Raw genomic sequence first — 22,522 nt, 5'->3', positions numbered from 1 at the left:
TATCTTTAGCAGTCCGATTAACAGCAAATATAATCACCGGTCATCTATTTATAGTTCTATTAGGAAACTTAATTATTAACAGAGAATGTTACCTCTCAAGCATAATAACAATTACACAAATACTATTAATAATATTTGAACTTGGTGTATCATTAATTCAAGCTTATGTATAACTAAATGTGTAGAGGTTAGTGACTTAATCGATATCTGAATAGCTATGTATAACTAAAGTTCTTCTGTGGTGTACAAGTGTAAATACAGATTCACTTTGTATTACATTAATAATAAAGTCTGGGGAGGGGTATTGGAGCAAGTATTGTGCAAGGGATCTGTTTTAGGTCCCACTTTATTAAACATTTTCATAAATGATACAAAAGACATTAAGATGTAGCCCTGTATGCATGATACTGCATCACTATGGACCTCTAACCAGAAAGAGGTGTTTCAAATTACAATAAATTGTTGATAATAACAAACCCCTATTAAAAATGAATAATTAAGTGAAAAACATAATCGGTTATTTGAATTATGTCACTAATAGTACATCATGAATTTAATTTAGTACTCCAATCTGAAGGAAATGTCTGAACATATACATCATCTATAAGCTTGTAATCAGAAACTAATAAAATTAACAATTATTGATAAAAAAGAAAAAATAGTTTTATTACCTGTCCGTAATTTTTTGTTTTGTTTTATCTTTTATTATAATTTGTTATGGTTTTATGATTCCCACGTTAGCCAGCGCAATTGTATGATTGTTGCATTGTATATAATTTTTGGAGGAAGATGTGCATGAAAAAAAGGCCAGGGTCGACAGTGGGGAATTGAATCAGTATAACTTTAACCACTCGGCTAGTGCAGTCGCCCTATTTTCAAGTATAAAAATGATTGGAATAAAGGATTTTTACAATTGGTCAATGTAGGAAGAAAAATATTTACAAAAAACTTGGAGAAAATATATTTTTTATATGTCTTCTTTTGTACATTAAATACAGTCAATAAACAAAACAACTTCTATTTACAAACTTATTTTATAACGGCCTGAATGTTTAGCATTGATAATAAAATTATTTAATAATTAGTAATTTTTTACAAATTAATTATCTTGTGTAAGCTAACTGAGAGAGATCCATTAACTACAAATTGATTTGACCTAAAACTTTCTGTAATATTAATTTGAAAAATAAATTATGTTCTTTGGTTTAAATTTGCCAGTATAAATGTTCATATAGGGGTGGGGGAAATGTGGAGCAATATAAAAATAATGTCCTCTAATACAATTAGAGGTTATTAAAATTAAGTTGATACTGATAAAGTGTCTAAACATTTAAACTTTTCCAACGTAATTATTAGTTATAAGTATTTGCATCAGGGACTCTACCCAGCTTTCCAATGTTGCTGTTATTGTTGTTTTGGTTTTCAAGCCTCCTGGAATCGGATGAAAAAGGCGCTGCACCCGTGTCACATGGGATACTCGGGATCTGCCATCCTTGCGAAGAAAACCCCTGGAAGAATCACACATTGTTTTTTTGGTTTTTATAATCAACTGGAAACTTACATGATAAGTTGAAGTAGGCTGTGGTTTCAAAGGAGATGGAAGCTGCTCAGAGGACTTGGGCGATTGATCGCCGTCAAGAAGTGAGTAACCTGATTTACTCGCTATAGTTGGGTGGTAAGCATTCAAATCCAAAGATTGAACTGAGGCTATCTCTATCAAAACACAGTTGAAAAAATATTTAAATCTTTATTTATTAAAAAATAAATAAATAAATAAAATAAATACATAAATCAATTTTTAAAAAATTGGGTTGTCCCGAAATAATGCAAGTTTACAGTTATAAAATAAAAACAAATAAATTATTTTAATTTTTTTTTAAATTAAACTATCTTTTATCACTCTCAATACACTTCTCCCCACGTGATGGCAACTTTTATCTACCCTCTGAATAGAATTTTGAGTCTTTATTATTAACAAATTCTATAAACGCATTTTCTGATGTATTTTGATCAATTAATTGTTTATGTTGTAAAACATTGTCCAGGTGTCTGAAAAAATGGTAGCTGGTAAACGAGAGGTACAGAAAATGGGAAAGGTGACACAGAACCTCATAACCAAGAGCCAACAGTTTTCGTGTTGTTACATGTGAGACATGAGGCCAAGCATTGTTGTGTAACGAATCAGGCTTTTCTGATTGACAAAAGAATGCTTCAATAATGCAAATGAAGCCTACCAAAGAGTCACTATCACTTTTTTTGGTGAGTTGAGGGCTTTGGAAAATGTGGTGCTGCTTCTCCTTTGTTGAGCCACTGTACAGAATGTACATTCCAGAAAAGGTACATTTCTGTTTCGGCAAAGAAGTGTAGGGCAAACTTCAAAACTAACGATGATTTTTTTGGCGGTCGTTTAATGCATGAGGAACCTTTGGAAGAAGAATCTTTCGAGTTTTTTCACCTTTCCAATTGCCTTAATCTGGCTAGCGATGGTCAGTTTGCTAACTGAAAAATTCTCTGTAAGTTCCCGAACAGTTGTTCTGATATTTTCTTCAACGAAAGTTCACAGAACATCATCATCTAGGGAAGAAATCCTTCCATGACCTTCTTTGTCTTCAAGGCTTCAAGTTTCCCTCTACAAATTTTTTAAACCATCTCTGAACAGTACTCTCACTCACACTGCCAACGATCCAGACTTCATTAATGTTTCTGGTCATTTAAGCACCGTTTTTACCAAGTTTAAACACATAAACAAAATTACGTTAAAATCATGTGTTAACATCTTAGTAAAGTAAAGAGTAAAGAATAAAGACCTTGTAATGTAAGGCCTAATTTCAAATGGCCTTGTACCAATAAAAAGTAAATATCAAAATTTTACACCCGTTTGTCGTGCAATTCTTTGTTATGCAGGTCAAGTTTAGGGCTATCGCGAATATGAAGAGATAGAAAATGTTCACCGTTTTTTGTTCGTAAGTTGTTTGCCCTGCCATCATCAACTCCTAATTATATGTTGTATATTGAAACTGGCATAGAACTGTTGTTTGTTTATTCTTTAAGGTTACATTTTAATTTTATTTTGAAATCGCTTCAAGCTTCTGATTCTCGCCTGGCAAAAATCACATCACTTGAAGATATTAAGGGTAACATATCCTGGTTCAAATCATGGAATTCTCTGTGGAGAGGTATATTGTGGCTTGGTTCTCTCTGGATAATTTTGCAGCATGGTCTGAAATGTTTTCCAATCTTCTTCATATTATGGGGGCTCGTCATCGGGAGAGTTGTATTTCTCGTGCCATGGATTCAAATAGATTCCAACTCTACAAGGAGTTGAATCATTCCCTAACTCCTTGGAATGTTTTTTCTGCTCCAGTAAATGATGCTCCATTCTCTTTTTTTCGCTGGTGGTTTAAAATTCGAGGGGAGTTGTAGTTCCTGAATTTCAGGCCTTGGGTTGGGGGTACTCCTGCCACTGCAGTGTACTCTCTATGCAACTCAGGTGATTGTGAGGATGCATTTCATTTTCTCGCTAGATGGTCGGTCCTTAACGAATTGAGGTATCTGTATGTGGGTAAGGGTTTTCTGATGAGGGCAGAGCTTATAGCCCTTATTAGTTGGAATCCTTGCTTTGGTTCTTTGAAGTGTCATTTTTATTATTTTCAAAGCTTATCGCATTTCAATCTTGTAATTTGAAAATCCTGTAAATAATTGTAACCTCTGAAGTTGATATTGTAAATTCTCCTTTTCTTATAATAACATAATTATGTATATTCTTGGAATAGTAATGCAATCCAAACTCTAGCTGACGGTCTTAATACCATGCCTTAATAATACTATTTTTTTATTTTTAACTCTAAATTTCTTTCATTTTGTAAATAAAGTATATCTATCTAAGACCAAGTAATGAAATGCTACTGAGGTAAACAAACATTTTTGTTTGGAAGAGGGCTAAAAAGTGTTGACATTCGTACAAAATCCATCAACATAAACAATAATAAATCAAACATAAACAGTTAGGGGCGTCGGTGGCCGCAAGGTTTAGTCTTTGACACGGCGCTCATCACTGTAAGGTAAAGGTCCCGGCTTCGAATCCAGCGGCCCTGTATTCGAACCCGACATACTTAAAAATGGGCTTTTTTTTTCAAAAACACCGGCACCATGAGGGTTTATATGACCTCTGCTGTTGCGAACCCTCGTTAAAAAAAAAAAAAAAATAATAATAATAATAATAAAAAAACATAAACAGTTTATTATATAGAGGAACAATTGAAAGAAAACATGAAAACCAGCATTATTTTTCGGACAACCCAATATTTTTTTTTTTTTTTAAATATAAATCTCGCTGAACTATCAACAAAAATACACATCTACTGGTTCTTCCTTGCAAACTTGATTAAAATGACCCTCAATATTATGTATACATGGTAGCTGGTAAGCAGAAAAGTTTGTGTGGTTTTTTATTTGTTGATGTTTTAATATAGTTGAATCACATAATGCCAAGAGGATAATGTGCAAGTTCATAAAGAAAAAGTGCCTTAAACAGTTCACTATAAATGATAAAATATTGTCTTTATTATCTAAATTCGTGCCTGTTTATTGTATGAATTAAGCTCGGTACTAAGGCGGCCGAGATGGCTAGTAAAATTTGCACTGTGTTGGGTGGTGTAGGATTAAGTGAGTGCACTGCAGTAGTCCAAAAAGATTACTTCTGGGAATGAGGAAATTGAAGATGAACCGCAGTTTGGTAGACCTGTCTCGAATAAGCTGAGAAAGCTATCAAACTTGACTTGAGTTGGACACGTTTGGAGCATTAAAAAGTAGTGATGAAACCATTCATTTTGTGAACAATCATCCTAATAAATTGACCGACGGTAACAAGCTTCAACATCTAAATATTTGCATTTAATGAATTTCTCAGCATAATGTAAAAACGTTTTTTAACTTGTCACATGATGAAAAATAGAGTACGCCAAGTAACCAGGAGGTCATACCATTGACGTAAGAACCAAATATTCACCAATAAAATCGTATTTTGTGTTTGGTGGAGTATGGCATGTATTGTCCATTACTTCCTCCTGCCATATAGCCAGACCATCACCACAGAAATTTACTCAAGCCAACTGCAACGAGTATCTCTTGTCTTGGCCAAGAAACAACCTGCTCTCATTTCTCAATTTTCCATCAGGATAACACGAGACCTCATACGGCTAGAACAATGGTAATGCAGCTTGGTTGGGAAGTCCTACCACACCCTCCATACCTGGCCCCAGCTGTCTTTCACCTTTTCTTAGCAATATAGCACAATTGGGACTTTGATAATTGCCAACAGTTGGAGAATGAAAGAATGAAACTTTAAGTCCTGGGATCCAAACTTCTATAAGAAGGGTATAACTCATTGGGAGAAGTTTATAGACACCAATGAAGATTATTTCAATGAATAAAATATTTCTAAACTAATTTTAATTGTGTCAATTATTAAACCATTTAAACATAAAGTTTTTTGGTTACCCAGTATTTATCTTGTAATATTAACTTATTTCATATATCATAGTATATTACATACCTATTGATTGTAATGTGGATGTATTCAAATCCTCACAAGTGCTCGTTTCACCACCAGAGAGGTCAGAGAGGTCAAAGTCGTAATTGATAGATGTAAGCGTTTGGTCTGGCAAAGACGTCAAATGCCAATCTGGCGATTCAGGCGATTCTATTTTTGCCGGGGGCTTTACATCGGCTTCATGACTAACAATCTAAATCAGAATTCGGCTTAGAAAAATTTCTTTTTAAACATATTGACATAAAATCTGTCTATACTTGTGGAGCGAGAGGGGGTGGAAGATTAGGTACAAACGGGTCTTCAGCATCTAAGTCAGTGGGCTCTTTCAAAGGTCTCAGTTTCAACGGAATATTTTCCTTAAGTTCATTTATCTTATTCAACATTTCTTCCTGTAAAACAATATTTCTTAAAAAATAAACCGAAAAAATTATTTCTTTTTTACTCACCTCGAATTTCTGATTCTTTGCTTTTAGCATTGCAATCTGATTTCTAGCCACCTCCTGCCTTTTTCTTATATCGGCAAATATAACCATATTCTCATTCATTAAATGCATGCCCTTTGAATAATATTACAGCTAAATCACAAACACAATGTTTACAAAAATTATCAAATTAAAAACTTACCTCGCACATGATTAGAGCAGATTCCCAAGTACTTGAAGGCAAAATTTTCCCTTCCATGTACTGCTGAAATTCGTCTTCCGGCATATTCAACGATTCAGCTGTTAAATTTTCAATAAAAGAGACTGCACAACACTGTATAAAAAAAATCATGGGCTATTAAATATTTACTTTATTGTTAATTTTTAAATCATCTTTAATATTTTCACCAGGTTTGTAAAGTAGTAACCACCCTCTCCAGACATGAGGCGACTTGCATTACAAAATCTAACAAAACAAGGCACAGAACAACAATTATGTACTTGCATCAGATGTAACATCACAGACTTATTTTTTAAGTAATTAAATAAATTATGAATTTCTTAAGTTTTTTTTCTAAATATAGCTATAAAAACGGATGGAGGAATTACAAGGGCCAGGAACTGGTAGGAATAGCAAGAAGTACCGATTACTGATTTATATAAGCTCAAATTTACAAAAGCATGTACATACATACATGCGAGCACAGATCCTATCACTTCTCGCAGTCCACTGGCAATCCAAACTTTTCTAGTTTTCAATAAATTACACATTCATGCTGATAAATACATACAGTCTCAACACTCACTAGGATGCACAACAATATCAGCACTTTATATAATAACCCTCACACACTCTTAAATGCATTATTTCTTATTTACATACTCATTGCACCCCTCAACTAGGTGGTACACCCCTAGCAACTTTTCTCGGCATGATGGACACAAACACAGCCTTTAACCCACAGCAAGTGCCTGTGTGCCAACCTCACAGGCCTATTCTTTATCAGGTGAGGATGACACTTCTGTATGAGTCAGATCCTCCGAGGGCCACCTAGTTCAGTGCTCTTGTTAAATGTCCCTTACACGTCAATATTGATCACATAAGGTGAAAAAAAGAGTATTGACATTGATATTGAAGCAATATTGATTAAATCCAGATTTTCTGATTTCAGGGCGTCATTACATAAAAGTTCTCTAGGTATTCAGACAACACTTCTCTCCAACAAGAGCACAACGGAAGACCTATCACAACAAGACAAGATGAAGTACTACGACCCCTATGACAAGAGTTAAATTAATAATTTTTTCAACCAATTTATTCTATGTCCCTTTCAGGATTTTAAAGTCAGGGGACAAACTAAATACGAGCTAGTACATGTGAAAACCTTTATTTAAATTTAAACATATTGGTAGAGGGCCTTGGTGGCTGCAACGGTTTAGATGTTGGCATGGCGCTCATCACTGTAAGGTAAAGATCCCAAGTTTGAAACCAGCGACTCTGCATACGTACATACAATTTTTTGGGGGGCTTTTTCGAAAACACTGGCACCCCAAGGGTTCAAATAACTCATAGTTGAAATACCCTCGTTAAAAAAAATTAAAAAAAAACATGTCAGTAAGTAAAGCCCCTTCCATAAGCTGTAGCCTCAGAGGGGTCTTATTATCTTCATATATGTTTAATAGTCATAATTAACGGTATTATTTTAATTAGTTGTACTGTTTATCTGAGGTCTTGGTTAAGATGAAAAAGTTAGTGTCACGAGCAAGATTCAAACCCATCAACCTTAGATAAAAAATATAATTAATTAAACTTTATAACATAATAATCACAGGAGTAATTACTTCACTACCACCTCCCCACCTGGCCACTTCATAAATAGATGAGAATTGAATGTTGATTTCAACATGTGAAAATATGGCAAAAAGAGGAAAAATTTGAAAAGTTGTAGGTTGAGATGAGTTGGTATCTAAGTCGCGATAGCTCAAGTGATTAGAGCAGCAGCATATTGAGCCAAAGGTTGTGGGTTCGTATCCCACTAACACTAATTTTTTCATCTCGACTAAGATCTTAGATAAAAAGCATAATTAATTAAAAAGTTAATATCTTCTTTGGCCTACCTACACTCACTAGTTTGGGTAGTTGTATTTATGGAAGTGTGAGATGACAAGTCAATTAATGAATGATAAAATAATTAATGAAAATGTGATGAAATGCCATTCTTCCCAAAGAGGTGATTGGATAAAATAATAAAAGTTTAACATTTAACACACAGGCCTTAACACAAATTATTGTTGTACTAGCTAAAAACTTATTTTTTGAAATCAATGAGGATATCGGGATTTAATCAAGTTCTATTTTAGTTTTTACATTTTAATAATTACCTTGTCACATAATTAATGTTGCTCTTGAGACGGGCTGGATTTGCTTTTAAAACTATGAAAATTAAAGCAGGCAAAAATTCATCGGCGGATGCCGGGCCTCCAACGCATTTCTGCATCAACATCAGGATCTTCCGACAGCACCTTACCACACATCTTAACTTGTCCTGTGGAGCTTTTGCCGAATCCATCCCCAGCAGATCTAGAAAAGATGAACATTTTTATTATAGTATTGTTTAAAACCAAAATTTACACATGCCTGTTATTGCTGAATACACTAAGTCATGAACTTCTGTACTTGTCTCGCTTATCCTGCAATCTACATGAGTCGCACTAACCCAATTCAACTGACGTATTCTAAAATAAACCAATAAAATAATAAATATGGAATGAAAGAATGATAAAATGCATTATTGTAGACCTTTTTTGGATGTTAAGGTCTTTTTCTTCATCAGTCGTATTGGCGGGGCAAAACAAGGAATGGTAAAGGCAAGTCATAGCATATTTTTCAGTGTAGTCTAATAGCTGCTCCTTCTGTTCGTTAGTGACCCCTTAAAAACAAAATAAAAATAATAATTTCACTAAGAGATATTTTTATTATTACTTACCCGAATAAACTTGCTCTTCATCCATCCTTTTATTCAAGATTTGGTAAAAATTTTGTGTCCGCTCTGAAACATCTTCGATCGAAGTCATCGGATTTTCAGCCTCACAAATTATTTTTTTATAAAACGTTTTAATACACTTGTGTATGTCTGTTTCAACTTTGGCACCTACGGTGTTGAAAAGTTCCTGACAACTCTGATGAATCGCCTCAGCCTCTTTGGTGTCCGGACCGAACAGAGCTTCAACTCTGCCCTCTAATAAAATAAAGCATTTATAAATAATTTGTCCCTTTCTGTTTGTTTATATTTTTACCTTTGGAGTTTGGCGACATCCCGAATACTTTTATTTTAAGGAGCTTGTTTTTCTTCTCTGTTTGTAAACGTTTCTTCTCTTCAAATTTTGTAAATCCTGTCACGGGAGATTTCTGCTGTATCTCCCTGTTGAATCGGAACAATTTTAAGAGAATAAAAATTCAACAATTCATTTAAAAAACATACTTTTCAAATTTCGCTTCCTTTTCTCGCCTCTTTTGGATTTGCTCCCTGTTGCACTGTGAGCATAATCCATCCCATTCTTCATTGCCATAATATTCCTTACAGGATTTACATTTTAAGTATGATTCATCGATTCGTAAGCTCGCTTTTTTCCTTGCATACATTTTGAATATGTATTTCTTAATACACTAGGACTCCTATGGGGCAAAACAAAAACACAACCTAATACATTTCAAGTACATATGTATCTAAGTATATTTGATTGTTTTTTAATTTTTTTAATATACTTTTTATATGTATAAGATAGTAAAAAAATAAAGTCTATGGATGTATAAAACATACAGACTCATAAAATAGTTTTATTTCTAAAAATAATTATGAATAAAGCTATGTATTAAGTAACTGCTGTTGGTTTAGTTTACGTATTTGATAATTTATTATCTAACATTTTGACAGTATTTAAAACATTTCTTCCTGCTTTTTTCTAAGTATTCTAACACTTTCTCCTTGAAGTTGCATGATGATTATTGCAATTCTAGTATAAATGTAGATTATTGAATATCATATTTTCTTCTGCTCAGATGTATTCAGATGTATCTGATAGTGCATTTTCCAATGTTGTAGAAGGTCTATGACCCTGAATGTTGCTCTGCAGTCCATTAGTATAATAAAAATCTCAGGATTTCTTCTGCTTCTTTGTACTTACTTTTACAAATCAAATTTTTTTCAGATGCTGTTCCAGTAAAAAAAAAAGTAAAGAGTAATTCCTACCATACAGGAGGGCTTAACGTCCAACTACCCAACACAACTACACAATATTTTCTTCATATTATTCACAATTAAAAATCCATGTGTTATGGTGGGGTTTGAACCCAGGACCGATAGCAAATATGAGTCAGATGCCTTATCCACTTATTTGAATTCTTACATAATATTCAAATTTTCTTTTTCAAATTATGGCATTTCTTTCATCCTGTCTGCAAGTAGAAAGCAGAAGATCTGTGTCCAGTAAGAAATGACTTGTGAATTAAAGTATTATCTTCTCTCCTATTTATTCCATTCTCCTTCATGTTTCCTCTTGAATTGGACTCCATTCCTCCAAACAATTGATTGTGATATTTCTTCTTAGTATCTGCAAGGTGAAAAAACTGTGGTTTTGTCGTTTTGATCAAGCTGGTCCATACATCTAAATAAACATGTAGAGATTGTGTCCAGTGAGATATCATTGTTGTCAGTTTGTTGTAGAGAATCTGAAGTGGGATATCTAGAAACTAAGCTATTCTCACGAAGCATTCTTATGACTGTTTTAAAGCTCACCCTTACTTACAGTCCATTTGTAGTTGACTACCTATCAAGGAAACGTTAAATTACAGTTCCGTAGAGTGGTAAGAGAAATAAAACAATGTCTCCAGCCATTTTATTTTGTGGTTGTCCACAAATTCTCTTCGATTGAGACTTCTTGTAGCTCTAAACCACTGTAGACCATCTACGATGAACCTGTAGAACACGTTGAACACAGGACTTGGGTTACGTAAGGCTAATCCCATCGCTGGCCAAAGAATTTGCCTGGATGAGATCTTCTTGACTTAAAACCACGCTTTTAAGAAAAAAATAATAATTAATTATTCAAATTTATTTATTTGTTTAAACGAAGATTCACAACAGATTCACAAGATTCACAACTCTCAGGGTGTCAGTGTTTTTGAAAAAAAAAAGCTCATTTGTAAGTATGTCGAGTTGAATGCAGGGCTGCTGGATTTGAACCCAGGACGACATTAACCTTACAGTCATGTTTACCATGTCAATATGCTGATATCATCAAAACAAAAATTTCAAAAACCAATTAACTCATTCGACAAGTTGGCTCTAGAAATTAACTGATTTTTTTTTTTTTTTTTGTGTCTTTGGGTGTAAACACAATAGAACTCTCCAATTATCTGGATTATTAGGACCAGGCATGGATATTTTTTTATGTATTCTGTAGTTGAGTGCAAAATAATAAAAATAATTTTACTTCTGAAAAATATCAATAAAAATTATTTGTTTGAGGCCCTTCATCGTTTCCGTGCAGCAAAGACCCACATCCGTTTGACCATGAGAAGCTGAAGGTGGTCACACTCAGGCTGTCACTCCGTTCACTTTAAGTAATTGGAACACCTCACTAGATGAAAGGCCCTTATCCACTTCGGCAATAATTCATAATCATCTTGTTCATCCAATTCTGTCCCATTTTGTATAAGATCGTCATCAGTAAGAATGTGGAACCTGGGGGTCAGCATAATCACATGATAGCCGGTCGCTTCCTTTATACTGCTGAACATACAGGAATTTGATTAAAAATACCCCACATGTGCTATGTTGTTACTTTAGCACTCTTCTCCCTCTTTCTCCCCTTTTTTTCTTGTAGTTTCTCATTTCTTTTTCTTTCTGTACCTCATCGTTAGTTGAAACATCTTTCAATTTGGCCCAGGATCTTCTTAACTTTGTTGCTCCACTAAACCCCATGCTTGCGTGACCATGTATGTGCAGTCTTTAATATTGATTTTTTTGATGGACCACAATGCCTTCATTTCACCTTCTAGCAAAAGATTTCTTATCAGATTTCTTAGCCAGATGTAACAGCGTTTCATAATTTCAGTCACAGATATTGGTTGTAACAAACTGTGAAATAACTCAACCAACTATTTTTGTTTTGATTTCTCCTTTTAAAACTTAATTTTGTATCTTAAGAGGTATGGATGTTTGGAGTTTGGATAATTGGACTGTACCGGCAGTCAGTATGGTTTTGTTGATAATGTGATCAACAGAATTTCACCGCAGTCATGTAAAAATTGTCTCAATATAGCTAATTTAAATTAATTCATATATGTGTCACATTTCTATTTATTTCATAGAGACAAGGTGATTTAGATTTTATAATTAGTCTTAGAGTAAAAAAAAAGAGGATTTCCACGATTAGGGTAGAGATGGTCAGTCTAGAAGTCCATTCCGTGTAGAAAAGAGACAGAAAGAAGTGTGAGATCCTGAAAAGAGTTTTAAAAAAGTGTTGGAATCCCTAAAAAAGAGTGCTTTGGTCCACAGCAGATGAACTGTAAATATAAAGTAAAGTCTTCCAAATGGTCTGGCATACGGTTTGCATGAAATTATTGGTTAAATTTAAAAAGTTTTAATTGTTTGTTTTAAAATCTAAAAAGGAAATTTAATTTGTCTTAATTGTTATTTTCTTGTGTAATTAATAAATGATTTTAAGACGAATTAAATTTTATTATAAAAAGGCACCCGGTCAGTTTGTATTCAGGTTCGAACAAGACCTCTGGGGCTCTTTTCCTAATAAAAAGGATTCAGAGTTGGGCCCTTCTGGGACAGACCATAACATATGTATTTAGTAGTCATTGACCATATTAAATATTTTAATTAACACTTTTTTAAAATTTAAATTTGTAAGTCTACCACAATGGGTTATGGATGCCTTGAAATTATCTGGAATAATTACTTTGGACTAGGTGTCCATGTGATGTCTGAGTCGAGGGCCAGTGGATCCAGCGTCCAGGGGGCAGGGAGAGACAACCAGTGCCTCTTCATATATATATATTTTTTTAAATTAAATTCACGACAGTCCTTTTAGATGGATGTAAACGGCTAATTATACTTTTTATCTAAGGTCTTGGTTGTGATGAAAAAGCTAGTGTCATGAGTGGGTTACGAGCTCATGACCTTTAGCTATGCCGCTGCTCCAACCACTTGAGGTATCGGGACTTCTGGACTATTAATTAATTAATAACTAATTACTGTAATTTGCATCTCAGTTTCACTTATCTTTAGAACTGATTACAGGGCAACCTGGTTTGTACAATTTTGTTAAAAAATAACTTGCAATGTCAATTCTTTTGATTTCAATAATTGTTGCAATTTAAGATCACAGGCGATTGTCTCCAGTGAATGTTTATAATGAAATGTTTCTCAATGACAAGATCTTGTCAAAGTTGTCTTCTTTTGGTCAAGTGATAGATAAAATTCTAGGCTCTTGGAAATTGATTGAGTCATCAAAGGTAATAGGATTGTAATTTACATCTGTCTCTGCTTTCAAACCGAAAGAGAAAACGTGTTCGATTTTAAACGAAAACTAGGAGGGGAAAATAAGTTTTAAATTTTCAATATTTGTTTCCTCACATCTAGTAAATTAACAATATAAAAACCAAAAATACGAGTTAAATACCGTCAATTATTGTTGATCGTGTGGCATCGAGCCGAACCGGTTTCCTATCTCCAGAGATGATGAACCCTGGTCGCTGTCACTTTTGAAAAAATGTCACTGGAGGCCCAGTCATTCCGATGATGATCAGCTGGAGAGGAATTCCTGTGCAGGTTGATCCACCCGTGCGTGAACGATTCGAAAACCTTATCGGTACAATGGTGAATGGGGAGTCCTTATCGGCAGGTTGTTTCCTTTTCTCAGTCATGCATTTTTCTAGTTCAACAATCTCTAGTTTTCTTAAGTTAAATTTATCATTTTGTTTAATTACAAGCTTCTTCCTGATTTCGTAAGCAAATGTAATTTAAAACAATTAGGGAATTTTTGATGAGCTGAAAGATGTGCAAGCAAACAATTTGCTTCAAAAAGACCAATTTTCTAGTTTAAGCAAACTAAGATCCTTAATCAATAAATAAGGATACACAAGTCTCTCTCATCCAGGCAGAATAGATATCTTATTGTATTAAATAACTCTGTTTTTATTGGTGAAAGCAAAAACTATACAAAAGTTTCTACTACATAGCTGTGGTATACAGATAACTCTAAAATGAAGGAATCTGATCAGGTGGTTTTTATTTATGCCCAAAACATGAACAATCAAACACAAGGAAAGTACACCTCAGTTCAAGCTGAAATACATGCCATCAATTCTTGTGCATTAGACAATCTTAAAAGAGGCAAAAAAATCCTCATAAGATTGGATAGGCAAGCGAATAAAAACATTAGCATGTAACAATAAAACCTCATCAAAGTGCTTTTATATTTCAATGATTTTATATTTCATACTGTACAAAATTATTACAATTTATTTCATTTACTGGTTCAACTAATTCTCGCACTTTAGTCATATTACATATTTACAAAGAGCATTATTTTCATTAAATATGTATCTAATTATTGTAGTTTCAATTGTCTTTCAGCTTTATTTTGTTTCCTCTGCCTTATTTGGTTAGTAATTATGTATTTCATTTTTGTTGTTTAGTTTTTACTCTTTAATTGTATTTTTATATTTATCATTTTTATTTACCATTTATATTATTACCATGCATATACGTCCTTATTCTTTTTATATATATTATTTGTATTTTTATATCATTTATATTTTTTGTTATTGTAAAATGTCTTTTTTATAGTGGATTTCGATCAGTAAATAAATACAATTAATCAGTGAATGCATCCAAAATCTCCAACACCTGGGGAAAAACAACAACAACCTGATAATATCTTGGGTACCAGGATTAAAAAGGCAGGCTGACCAGAGGAAGATCTGTAAGACCATATATAGGCTGAACCTCTTCTTGGGATAATACAAACAAACACAGAATCCTACATCCCAGAATGAATCTAAAAAAGACAAAAGAGGCACAGTAAACTTATGCTAAAACATAACCTCATCAAGACTGGCAAATTCGTTGACACAGTTAGAAAGGGTTAAACTCAGAGGAGTGATAGGACTATTAACCAATCACTTGCATCTGAGAAAACATCTTCACAACATGGGTATATACAACGAAGATCCCATATAAATTAAGCAATGAGGAAGAAGAAATAGCAACGTATATCATCTTCAAATGTGAACCAATTACTCAATAGAGACGAGGGATGTAGCAATGACAGTCAGTGACTTAGTATTCCTTAAAAGAAGGATCAAACCGATAGACTGAACTAAGTAACTTGGAAAATACAATAAGCCAGGTCTGCAGTGCTTGAGTAATATAAACCCCATTTCCTAGTCTCCTTTCATCATAATCATGCTGGGTACATACTCCGCAAATTGTTATTAGCCTGATTTAGTCTAACAGAAGACTATACACATTTATATTAGTTTACATTATTGATAGTATTGACCAGCAGTTGTGATTTATTACTTTCTCACTTGTTGAGTTCCACGCCATAATCAAAGATATCAATCACACTTTTCATTCCTCACGATTATCTTCTTCATTCCGGTATCAACAGACTCCAAAAAATAGTTAATAACATTATTGAAGTGCCCACGAATAGGCATATTAATAGTTCTTTACAAACCATTAGGTCATATCTCCTAGTTATTTAAAATAATTAGATTGCTACTTTTGTCTTTTTTATTATAATTGAAAGTTTTAAGTCTATCTCTGTCTAGTAGAATAGATTATTTGTTCTGATTGTTTAGTAAGTATATAATTATAATAAATTAATGTTAGGTTTATACTCTATAAATAGGCTTTTAATAATATTGTTTTTCATTTAATCTTTTACAAACATATAATTTAACTAAATGTATTGCATTTTGGGCATCTATCTGTTTAAATAAATAAATAAAAATATATAAAAAAATTCGTTAGGATTAAAAAGAATGCCGTTATGCTGCTTATAGAACACTGAATGTTAAGCTGAGTGTCATCACCGTACAAATGACATTAGGAGAAATTAAGAACTAATGGAATGCCATTTAGGAACATAGTAAAAAGTAAAGGTCCAAAATAGAGCCTTAGGGTACACCAGCTGAAATTGAGAGAGAAGGTAGAATTTGAAATCTTTCCCCTTTCAGTTCTGACAGACAGATAGGAAAAGGTTTTTTTAGTTCGGGTAATTAAAAAAAATTAAGGAAAACTTGGATTATAATGTTTTTATTTGTTTCTAGTAATTGAGAACAAATAGGCCTAGTCTTTGTCATGACATCATGTTATGATCTCCACATGTGACGACATAGCTGTAAGGCTGTCCGGTTAGGTTTTTACAAATGCTAGAACCTTCCGAGAGGTTGGTTGAAAAATACCTTTTGGCCAAGAATTAAGAAGTGGAGTGAACTGTAGTGCCAGATTGCCGGCCTTTAATTTAATATTGTAAGTCTCTTTTTTTATCCGAATCTGAGTATAGTGCATACGTTATAAAAGGTCTAAAATGGGCCCAATATCCGAGTACGTATTCAAAAATGAATACAAATACCACGACACCCCTGATGGTCAGGACTGTTTCAAGAAACTTTGGTACGTTACGAAGTACTCAACCTTGTACGGTCTCGTGGGGTCTTCGATAGAGATCCTACTCAACTCGCACCCAAAGGGCTACGCTGCGACCTTCGCTCGATACGGATTTCTGACAGGATCACTGGTCGGCAGTGTGGTCACTTTCTCATCGACATCTTGCATGTTCACCAACTTGAGAGGAAAGGACGACAGGCTCAACTATGGCCTGGCAGGAATAGCCACCGGCGCGTTCAACGGGGCATGGATGAAGAGCGTTAAAGTCGGCTCGTACAGCGCTGTAGTCTTCGCTGTTGCAGGCATCGTCCTGAAGGATTTTGTCATTAACAAATGGGAGCTATTCCCCGACGCTGGTACTCCAAAAGAAGTTACCCATACCTACTCTTCATTCAGTAAGGATTTCACACTTACAAAAGATCCTGGCAGGACATGGAAGACCCCCAATGAAGTTTAAAAAACATAAAAGCCAGTTTTAAAAAAATGCTAGTAATCTGTTGTTGCAATTTAAGTGTACTGTTGTAAATAAAATTAAAACAAAATGATTTTGTTTTAATTGACCCATTTTTTAATTTTTTGACAATATTTATTCAACCAGTTTCCATTATTTTAATTAAAATAAACTCATTAAATCTTAACCCTTTTAGCGGAAAAGGAATTGATCTGAGAATGGATTGGTAAACTTTGTATGATGGTGTTTTTGTTCTTTTCTGACATATAATAATTAACAGGCCTTGTCTTTGTGTCATTGACATCATGTTATATGCTTTCTCCAAATGGAAGAAAAGGAACTGTACTGATAATATTCATATACATCCGTACATAGGTTGTATCCAACCAGTGATAGAAAATACCTTGATGTCACCTTACTGACATTACTTTGTTGGCAACATGATAAACAAAATTATGCAGGCTAAAAGGGATGCAATATCGCTCTAATTAGATAATAGTAGAGCTGTAGAACAGTCATGCCCTGAATGAAAACCGAATTGGGGGTTCAGCACTCTTTTTTTCCGATGTAGGATAAAATTTGACTATTCATAATCCTCTCCAAAATTTTGGACAAAATTGGAAATTGTCCACATGATAAACAAAAATTATTTATTTTGGTGAATTTTTGGAAATAGACCAGAGATTCCCAAACTGTGCACTGTGGCTGTGCTGCAAGAGCGCCACAAAAATTTTCTATAAAAAATATTCTTTTTATATTTACAAAAAAAAAAAAAACTAAATCCCCCTTTATAAACTCTAAAAACTAAGACCCTGGTGGCCATCCAATCTCAATGTGGATGTTAATGAGGCAGCTGCAATTGTTTATTTTATATTATTGGCCACAAAAAGTATTCACTTTTATATTTTGGCTATTAAGTGCGCAATCGCTTTTCAAAAGGTAAGTTTTTAATTTCACAAGAAAGTCAGTAGTTTTTTTTTAATTTATTTAGAAATTGTGAGATGTGGTCTGGTGTGATGTAGGTTTCAGAAAAACATTTTCTTTATCGTGCCGTTTTGATCTTTATTGAGATCATCTTCAGGGCTCAAAGTGTTTGTCTTCTGTGTAATTGTGCCATTCTTGCGTGTCGTGTCGAAAGTGCCAAAAAAAAGTCAGTAGTTTTGATTATTTATTAAATAAAATCACAGACAAAATAAATGTTTTAGATAAATTAATAGTTTTCTGAATTGGAAATGAATTACTAGTATTATCATGAAGTTCTCACTGGGATAGATCAAGATTTGGGGTGCCACAGAAATATTCCGATAAATTAAGGGCGCTGGAAACAAAAAGTGTGGGAACCATTGAGTTAGACAATGACATGCATTCAGATATTAAACAAAAATTTATTAAATGTGTAAGATGACGTAAGTGGAAGAATAATTGATAGGAATTGAAGAAGAATATTCATGCGCCACTACATCTGATTAAGCTCCAGCTTTAAGCTTGTGCAATTGAGAAAAAAAATTAAGCAAGGTAAAATTTGGATGTTTTTATTTTTTTAATATGTAATTAAGAACCAATTTGTCTTGTCTTTGGCTCATGACTTACACTGAGAATGTATTGATAAACTTTGCAAAATTTAGTACCAACAATAAAAAAAATGCAGTCAGGTTTAGTAAATATGCTGTCTATGTTGTGGTACAAAAATACATATTGACATTATTTTGTTGACAATATGATGAACAATTCCACTGGCTTATAAACATTTGCAATAACACTCTAATTAATAGGTAATTAATTAGACGTCTTACAGTTTGTGACTCACTGTAAGATTTTGTAAAATCTTTAAGCTTAGACTATTCAGCTAATATATTATTCAAGGTGCAATTTGGACTATAGTGTTTTTATTTTTTTCTGGTGTGTAATTGAGTATCAACTGGGCTTGTCTTAGTGTAATAACATCATCTAACACTGCTTAATTAATTATATATTAAAAACTATAGGATAAACATTCTACAGTTTTTCTCCAGAATGTCAGCCAACTGGCTGTGGTGAAACCAAGACTCATAAAAAAACCTGAATTTTGCTCGGTCTAAATGACAATTTATGCCAAATTTGGCCACCAGACCTGTACTCGTTGCCGTATCTTGATGATTACAAAAGATATTCTTTACCTTAAAATAATGGCATACTGAACCAGGCTATTTAGGGCACATTGATTCCTTTGTGATGATACAGAGCCATCCAAACTGTTCTGATTACATTGACCATTTTAGTTTTCATTTTGACCTTCAATAAGGCCACAATTTTAACTAAATCTATCAAGCTCAAAACCATAAAAGCACAAATTAAAGAAACCTTCATATGCACTTTGGATTTGCACAAATAAAAATAATCTACTTAATTACAATTTTTAATTAAAAATAACATTTGAAATAAAGAAAAACTAGCACTAAGAATAGTGCATTTGAATGATTTAATCATGTAATCAATATAAAATAAATTAGTTATGACAAGTCAAGTTATATTGTTTAGTATTTGCCCATTTTATAATCATATCAAGTTTATATTTAAATTATTTTTAGTTTTTAATACATTCAATTTGCCTATTTTAAATTTTTGAGCAAAGTTGGCTCAGAATATGCCATACTAGCTTTTACCCACGACTTTGTCCATGCAGGACTCTGTTTTAATGTACGTTTCTAGTGCAATGCAGGTGCTAGTACGACTTTCTAATATAATGTCTCGTTTCTAAAATTCCTCTCTTCTTCAGTTCACTTCAGTCTATACATGGTAAAAAAATGTCCAAATTAGTCCCTTAGGGATGTAATTTCAAAAAATCCTTCCTTAGCTGCTATTCATGTCATTATAGGAATGCATAGTCGAAATTTCAACCCTTTAGATCCAGGGGTTTGATCTGTGCGTTGTCTCACTCAGTCAAGGAACTGTTTTATATATAAAGGGTGGCAGTTAAGTATATACTTATCTGTGCCTAATTTTAGGCCGAATCATCGTAGATGTTTCTGCACCCTTGAGGCAAAACTGGATAAGCAAAAAACACAACTTTCCAGGATTGTGATTTTAAAATTTAGACCTTTGGTTAAAATTCAATTTTTGTAGTACCTTTTAATTTTTTGTTGTGCTCACATTTCATTAAAGTCAATGTATCGTAGTTGTCGTAATAAATAGGTTGTTTTAATTTATTTAAGTATATTTATTATCTCATTATGCATTGCACTTGCCAGTTATTATACCACCACGCATGCAAGTAAAATGTCCAAAATGTTGATGTAACTTTTCAAGCTCTAAATTCCTTCATTAAAAGGAAATGGTTTCCTTTTCAACTTAATCATTTTTGTAGTGACTTCATTTGGTCAAAATTTGATTTATCTAGTTTTGTCTTATCTCCAGATTCATGTGCACCAAATAATGGAAGTGTCATGCATTGGATCCATATAGGGAGCGAATAGGCATACCTTAAGTTACTTATCTCTTTGAAATATAGGGTGGTACTCCAAATGTAAGATTGAGTGATCTTTTGCAGATAATTGTTATATGTTATAATTGTTAAATGTTGTTATGCTAGATGTTGGGAGCTGAATGGGCTAACAACACTGTAGTATGCTCACTGATAGAAAGTTTAATTTAAATTAATCCCTAGTATAGGACTTCATATAAAGCAGCCAATACAATGAAATAAATTCAATTTTATTAACTCTGATATAAAAATTTATAAAAGTTTAAAACCCAACTACATTACGAAGGTCTAGTATATTTCCCCCAGATATGGAGCATAAAAACGGATGCTATAAAAAGAAGCGACATTACTAATACTGGTACAGGACCGCTGCAAAAGAAAAACAAAACAAAAAATTATTTAAACTACCACTAAGAAAAAATGAATATGACAACAATTACACTTTGATTCCTGGGGAGTCGTCGGTATAGAATCTCCACATCCCTGCACTGTTATCGCCTCCACCATGACGACCTCTTGAAGCAGTGCTTGAATTTGTCTTCCTGAAGTTTTTATTACAAATTTAAATTTAGTTTTGTAATTGATTATTAAATTTTGTTACCTATGCCTGGCACTATTTGTTGATCTCCCATTTTTACTCGATCCTTTGCTCGACACCGATGACAAGCCACTTACAGATGGCTTAAAAACATTAAAGTATTATACAATTAAACTTGTAACAATCGACTAGTTTGATAATAAAAAAAGATGAAGAGTAAGAGATTGAAAAAAAAGATATAATAAAAAAAAAAGTTGGCATAACAGACACATTCTTGCATCTTGAAAGAGACCATCTTCAAAACAAGACTTTTTTGATTCGAAATAAATAATAAATTTAGTAAAATAACAAGTTTACCTAATAAATATGGATATTTATGTATATTAATAATTTTAAAAAAGTTATGATTATGACCAATTTTGGTCAAGTTGGTAAAGTGTTAACAGTAAATTTGTATTCCCTATTTTAGTTTACGTACAGCTTTTGATAAAAACTCACCATTATTGCAGATAGTCATAAAATGCATCCGCTGTAATAATTTATAACCAAAATAATAAAACTTCCTCTCTTTTTTATTGAACAATCATAATAAATGTGGTGATCTAGTCACCATATGATGTGTGAAATATGAATAAAAATCATAACAGCACACAAAATCTAGAACTAGAAAGGATGTGAAAATATCCAATATATAATAAATATTTTGCTCAATATAACAAAGCACAGTAAAACTGCAATATACATAGGACTTGTAATACTACAATACAATACAAGTGTAAATGGAACATGTGAAAAATAGATTATTTACTATAATAAATAATTTCACATCAGGGGTGTGTTGAAATTAAGTGAATTAATAAATAATTATCTTAAATATATCTTCAAATTAAATGAAATATTAATAAAATAGACTTGATAAACATTCAATTTATTTACAAACATAAAAACTCCCTGTCCGTTTGTATATTCAATTAATTGTTATTTAAATCTATAAAATGGCTTTGCTGGTTTATAAATCCATAATGCAGCTATGGAAAACAATATTGGGCTTCATTATTCACATCTTGCTTATGTCTTTAACAACTTTAAAGCTTTTGCACGATCTCTGTGGTCCACTGAAACATCAATGCAGCACAATTAATCAGTAATATAGACTATTTTGCTTAATTTTGAAGTAAATTTGAACTGATAGTGTTGCCAGTACATTGTACAACTTAAAATTGTTTATAATTTAAAAAAATCTATTAACCTAATTGTTCTTTTTAAGATTTAGCTAATTTACATGATAATTATTGATCCACTATTTTTAATAAACCATTCGTTGTTATGCATTACTTGACTAATACTTGCAGCATGCTGCTAAATTTCTTTACAACACTTAATTAAACAAATTGGTTGACATAAAA

At 33.0% G+C, this 22,522-nt stretch overlaps 4 protein-coding genes across 4 annotated transcripts in view; 1 reads left to right on the top strand and 3 right to left on the bottom strand.

Annotated features, from left to right (window-relative positions):
- Positions 1-1,031: 1,031 nt before the first annotated feature.
- LOC106672265 (rab5 GDP/GTP exchange factor) lies at positions 1,032-13,879 on the bottom strand. Its single transcript, XM_014403553.2, has 14 exons — positions 13,669-13,879; positions 9,456-9,649; positions 9,271-9,395; positions 8,961-9,212; positions 8,774-8,903; positions 8,612-8,709; positions 8,356-8,554; positions 6,382-6,439; positions 6,176-6,307; positions 5,998-6,108; positions 5,809-5,940; positions 5,555-5,744; positions 1,562-1,713; positions 1,032-1,508 (listed from the first exon to the last, which is right to left on the bottom strand). Exons 2-14 carry the CDS (start codon positions 9,614-9,616, stop codon positions 1,353-1,355), a joined length of 1,896 nt encoding a protein of 631 aa, XP_014259039.1. The 5' UTR covers positions 9,617-9,649; positions 13,669-13,879; the 3' UTR covers positions 1,032-1,352.
- Positions 13,880-16,424: 2,545 nt separating this feature from the next.
- LOC106672180 (NADH dehydrogenase [ubiquinone] 1 alpha subcomplex subunit 11) lies at positions 16,425-17,209 on the top strand. The gene has a single exon (XM_014403385.2). It carries the CDS (start codon positions 16,588-16,590, stop codon positions 17,122-17,124), a length of 537 nt encoding a protein of 178 aa, XP_014258871.1. The 5' UTR covers positions 16,425-16,587; the 3' UTR covers positions 17,125-17,209.
- A 3,588-nt stretch (positions 17,210-20,797) lies between these two features.
- On the bottom strand, positions 20,798-21,808 carry LOC106672189 (protein transport protein Sec61 subunit beta-like). The gene is made up of 4 exons (XM_014403395.2): positions 21,615-21,808; positions 21,180-21,259; positions 21,019-21,120; positions 20,798-20,947 (listed from the first exon to the last, which is right to left on the bottom strand). The coding sequence occupies exons 1-4, from the start codon at positions 21,615-21,617 to the stop codon at positions 20,857-20,859; spliced, it is 276 nt and encodes a 91-aa protein (XP_014258881.1). The 5' UTR covers positions 21,618-21,808; the 3' UTR covers positions 20,798-20,856.
- Positions 21,809-22,062: 254 nt separating this feature from the next.
- LOC106672247 (protein spinster) overlaps positions 22,063-22,522 on the bottom strand; it is a 57,604-nt gene continuing 57,144 nt past the window's right edge. Inside the window, exon 9 of the mRNA XM_014403527.2 lies at positions 22,063-22,231. Coding sequence (XP_014259013.1) covers positions 22,185-22,231 — 47 coding nt within the window. The 3' untranslated portion in view covers positions 22,063-22,184. The remainder of the gene's footprint in view (positions 22,232-22,522) is intronic.

The sequence above is a fragment of the Cimex lectularius genome, unplaced genomic scaffold (assembly GCF_000648675.2).
Source record: "Cimex lectularius strain Harlan isolate CLEC.00 unplaced genomic scaffold, Clec_2.1 scaffold17, whole genome shotgun sequence".
Taxonomy (NCBI): Eukaryota; Metazoa; Arthropoda; class Insecta; order Hemiptera; family Cimicidae; genus Cimex; species Cimex lectularius.
This window is presented reverse-complemented; position numbering and strand designations above follow the sequence as displayed.

What these genes read in the sequence shown, in the direction of transcription:
- LOC106672265 (XM_014403553.2), bottom strand. Translation starts at nt 9,616, where the DNA reads ATGTATGCAAGGAAAAAAGCGAGCTTACGAATCGATGAATCATACTTA. An exon ending in AAGGAAGCGAAATTTGAAAA is followed by an intron (nt 9,396 to 9,455) that starts GTATGTTTTTTA and finishes CCGATTCAACAG; the next exon opens with GGAGATACAGCAGAAATCTC. An exon ending in GACCTTAACATCCAAAAAAG is followed by an intron (nt 8,710 to 8,773) that starts GTCTACAATAAT and finishes GGTTTATTTTAG; the next exon opens with AATACGTCAGTTGAATTGGG.
- LOC106672180 (XM_014403385.2), top strand. Translation starts at nt 16,588, where the DNA reads ATGGGCCCAATATCCGAGTACGTATTCAAAAATGAATACAAATACCAC.
- LOC106672189 (XM_014403395.2), bottom strand. An exon ending in ACAAATAGTGCCAGGCATAG is followed by an intron (nt 21,121 to 21,179) that starts GTAACAAAATTT and finishes TAAAAACTTCAG; the next exon opens with GAAGACAAATTCAAGCACTG. An exon ending in GACTCCCCAGGAATCAAAGT is followed by an intron (nt 20,948 to 21,018) that starts GTAATTGTTGTC and finishes TTTCTTTTGCAG; the next exon opens with CGGTCCTGTACCAGTATTAG.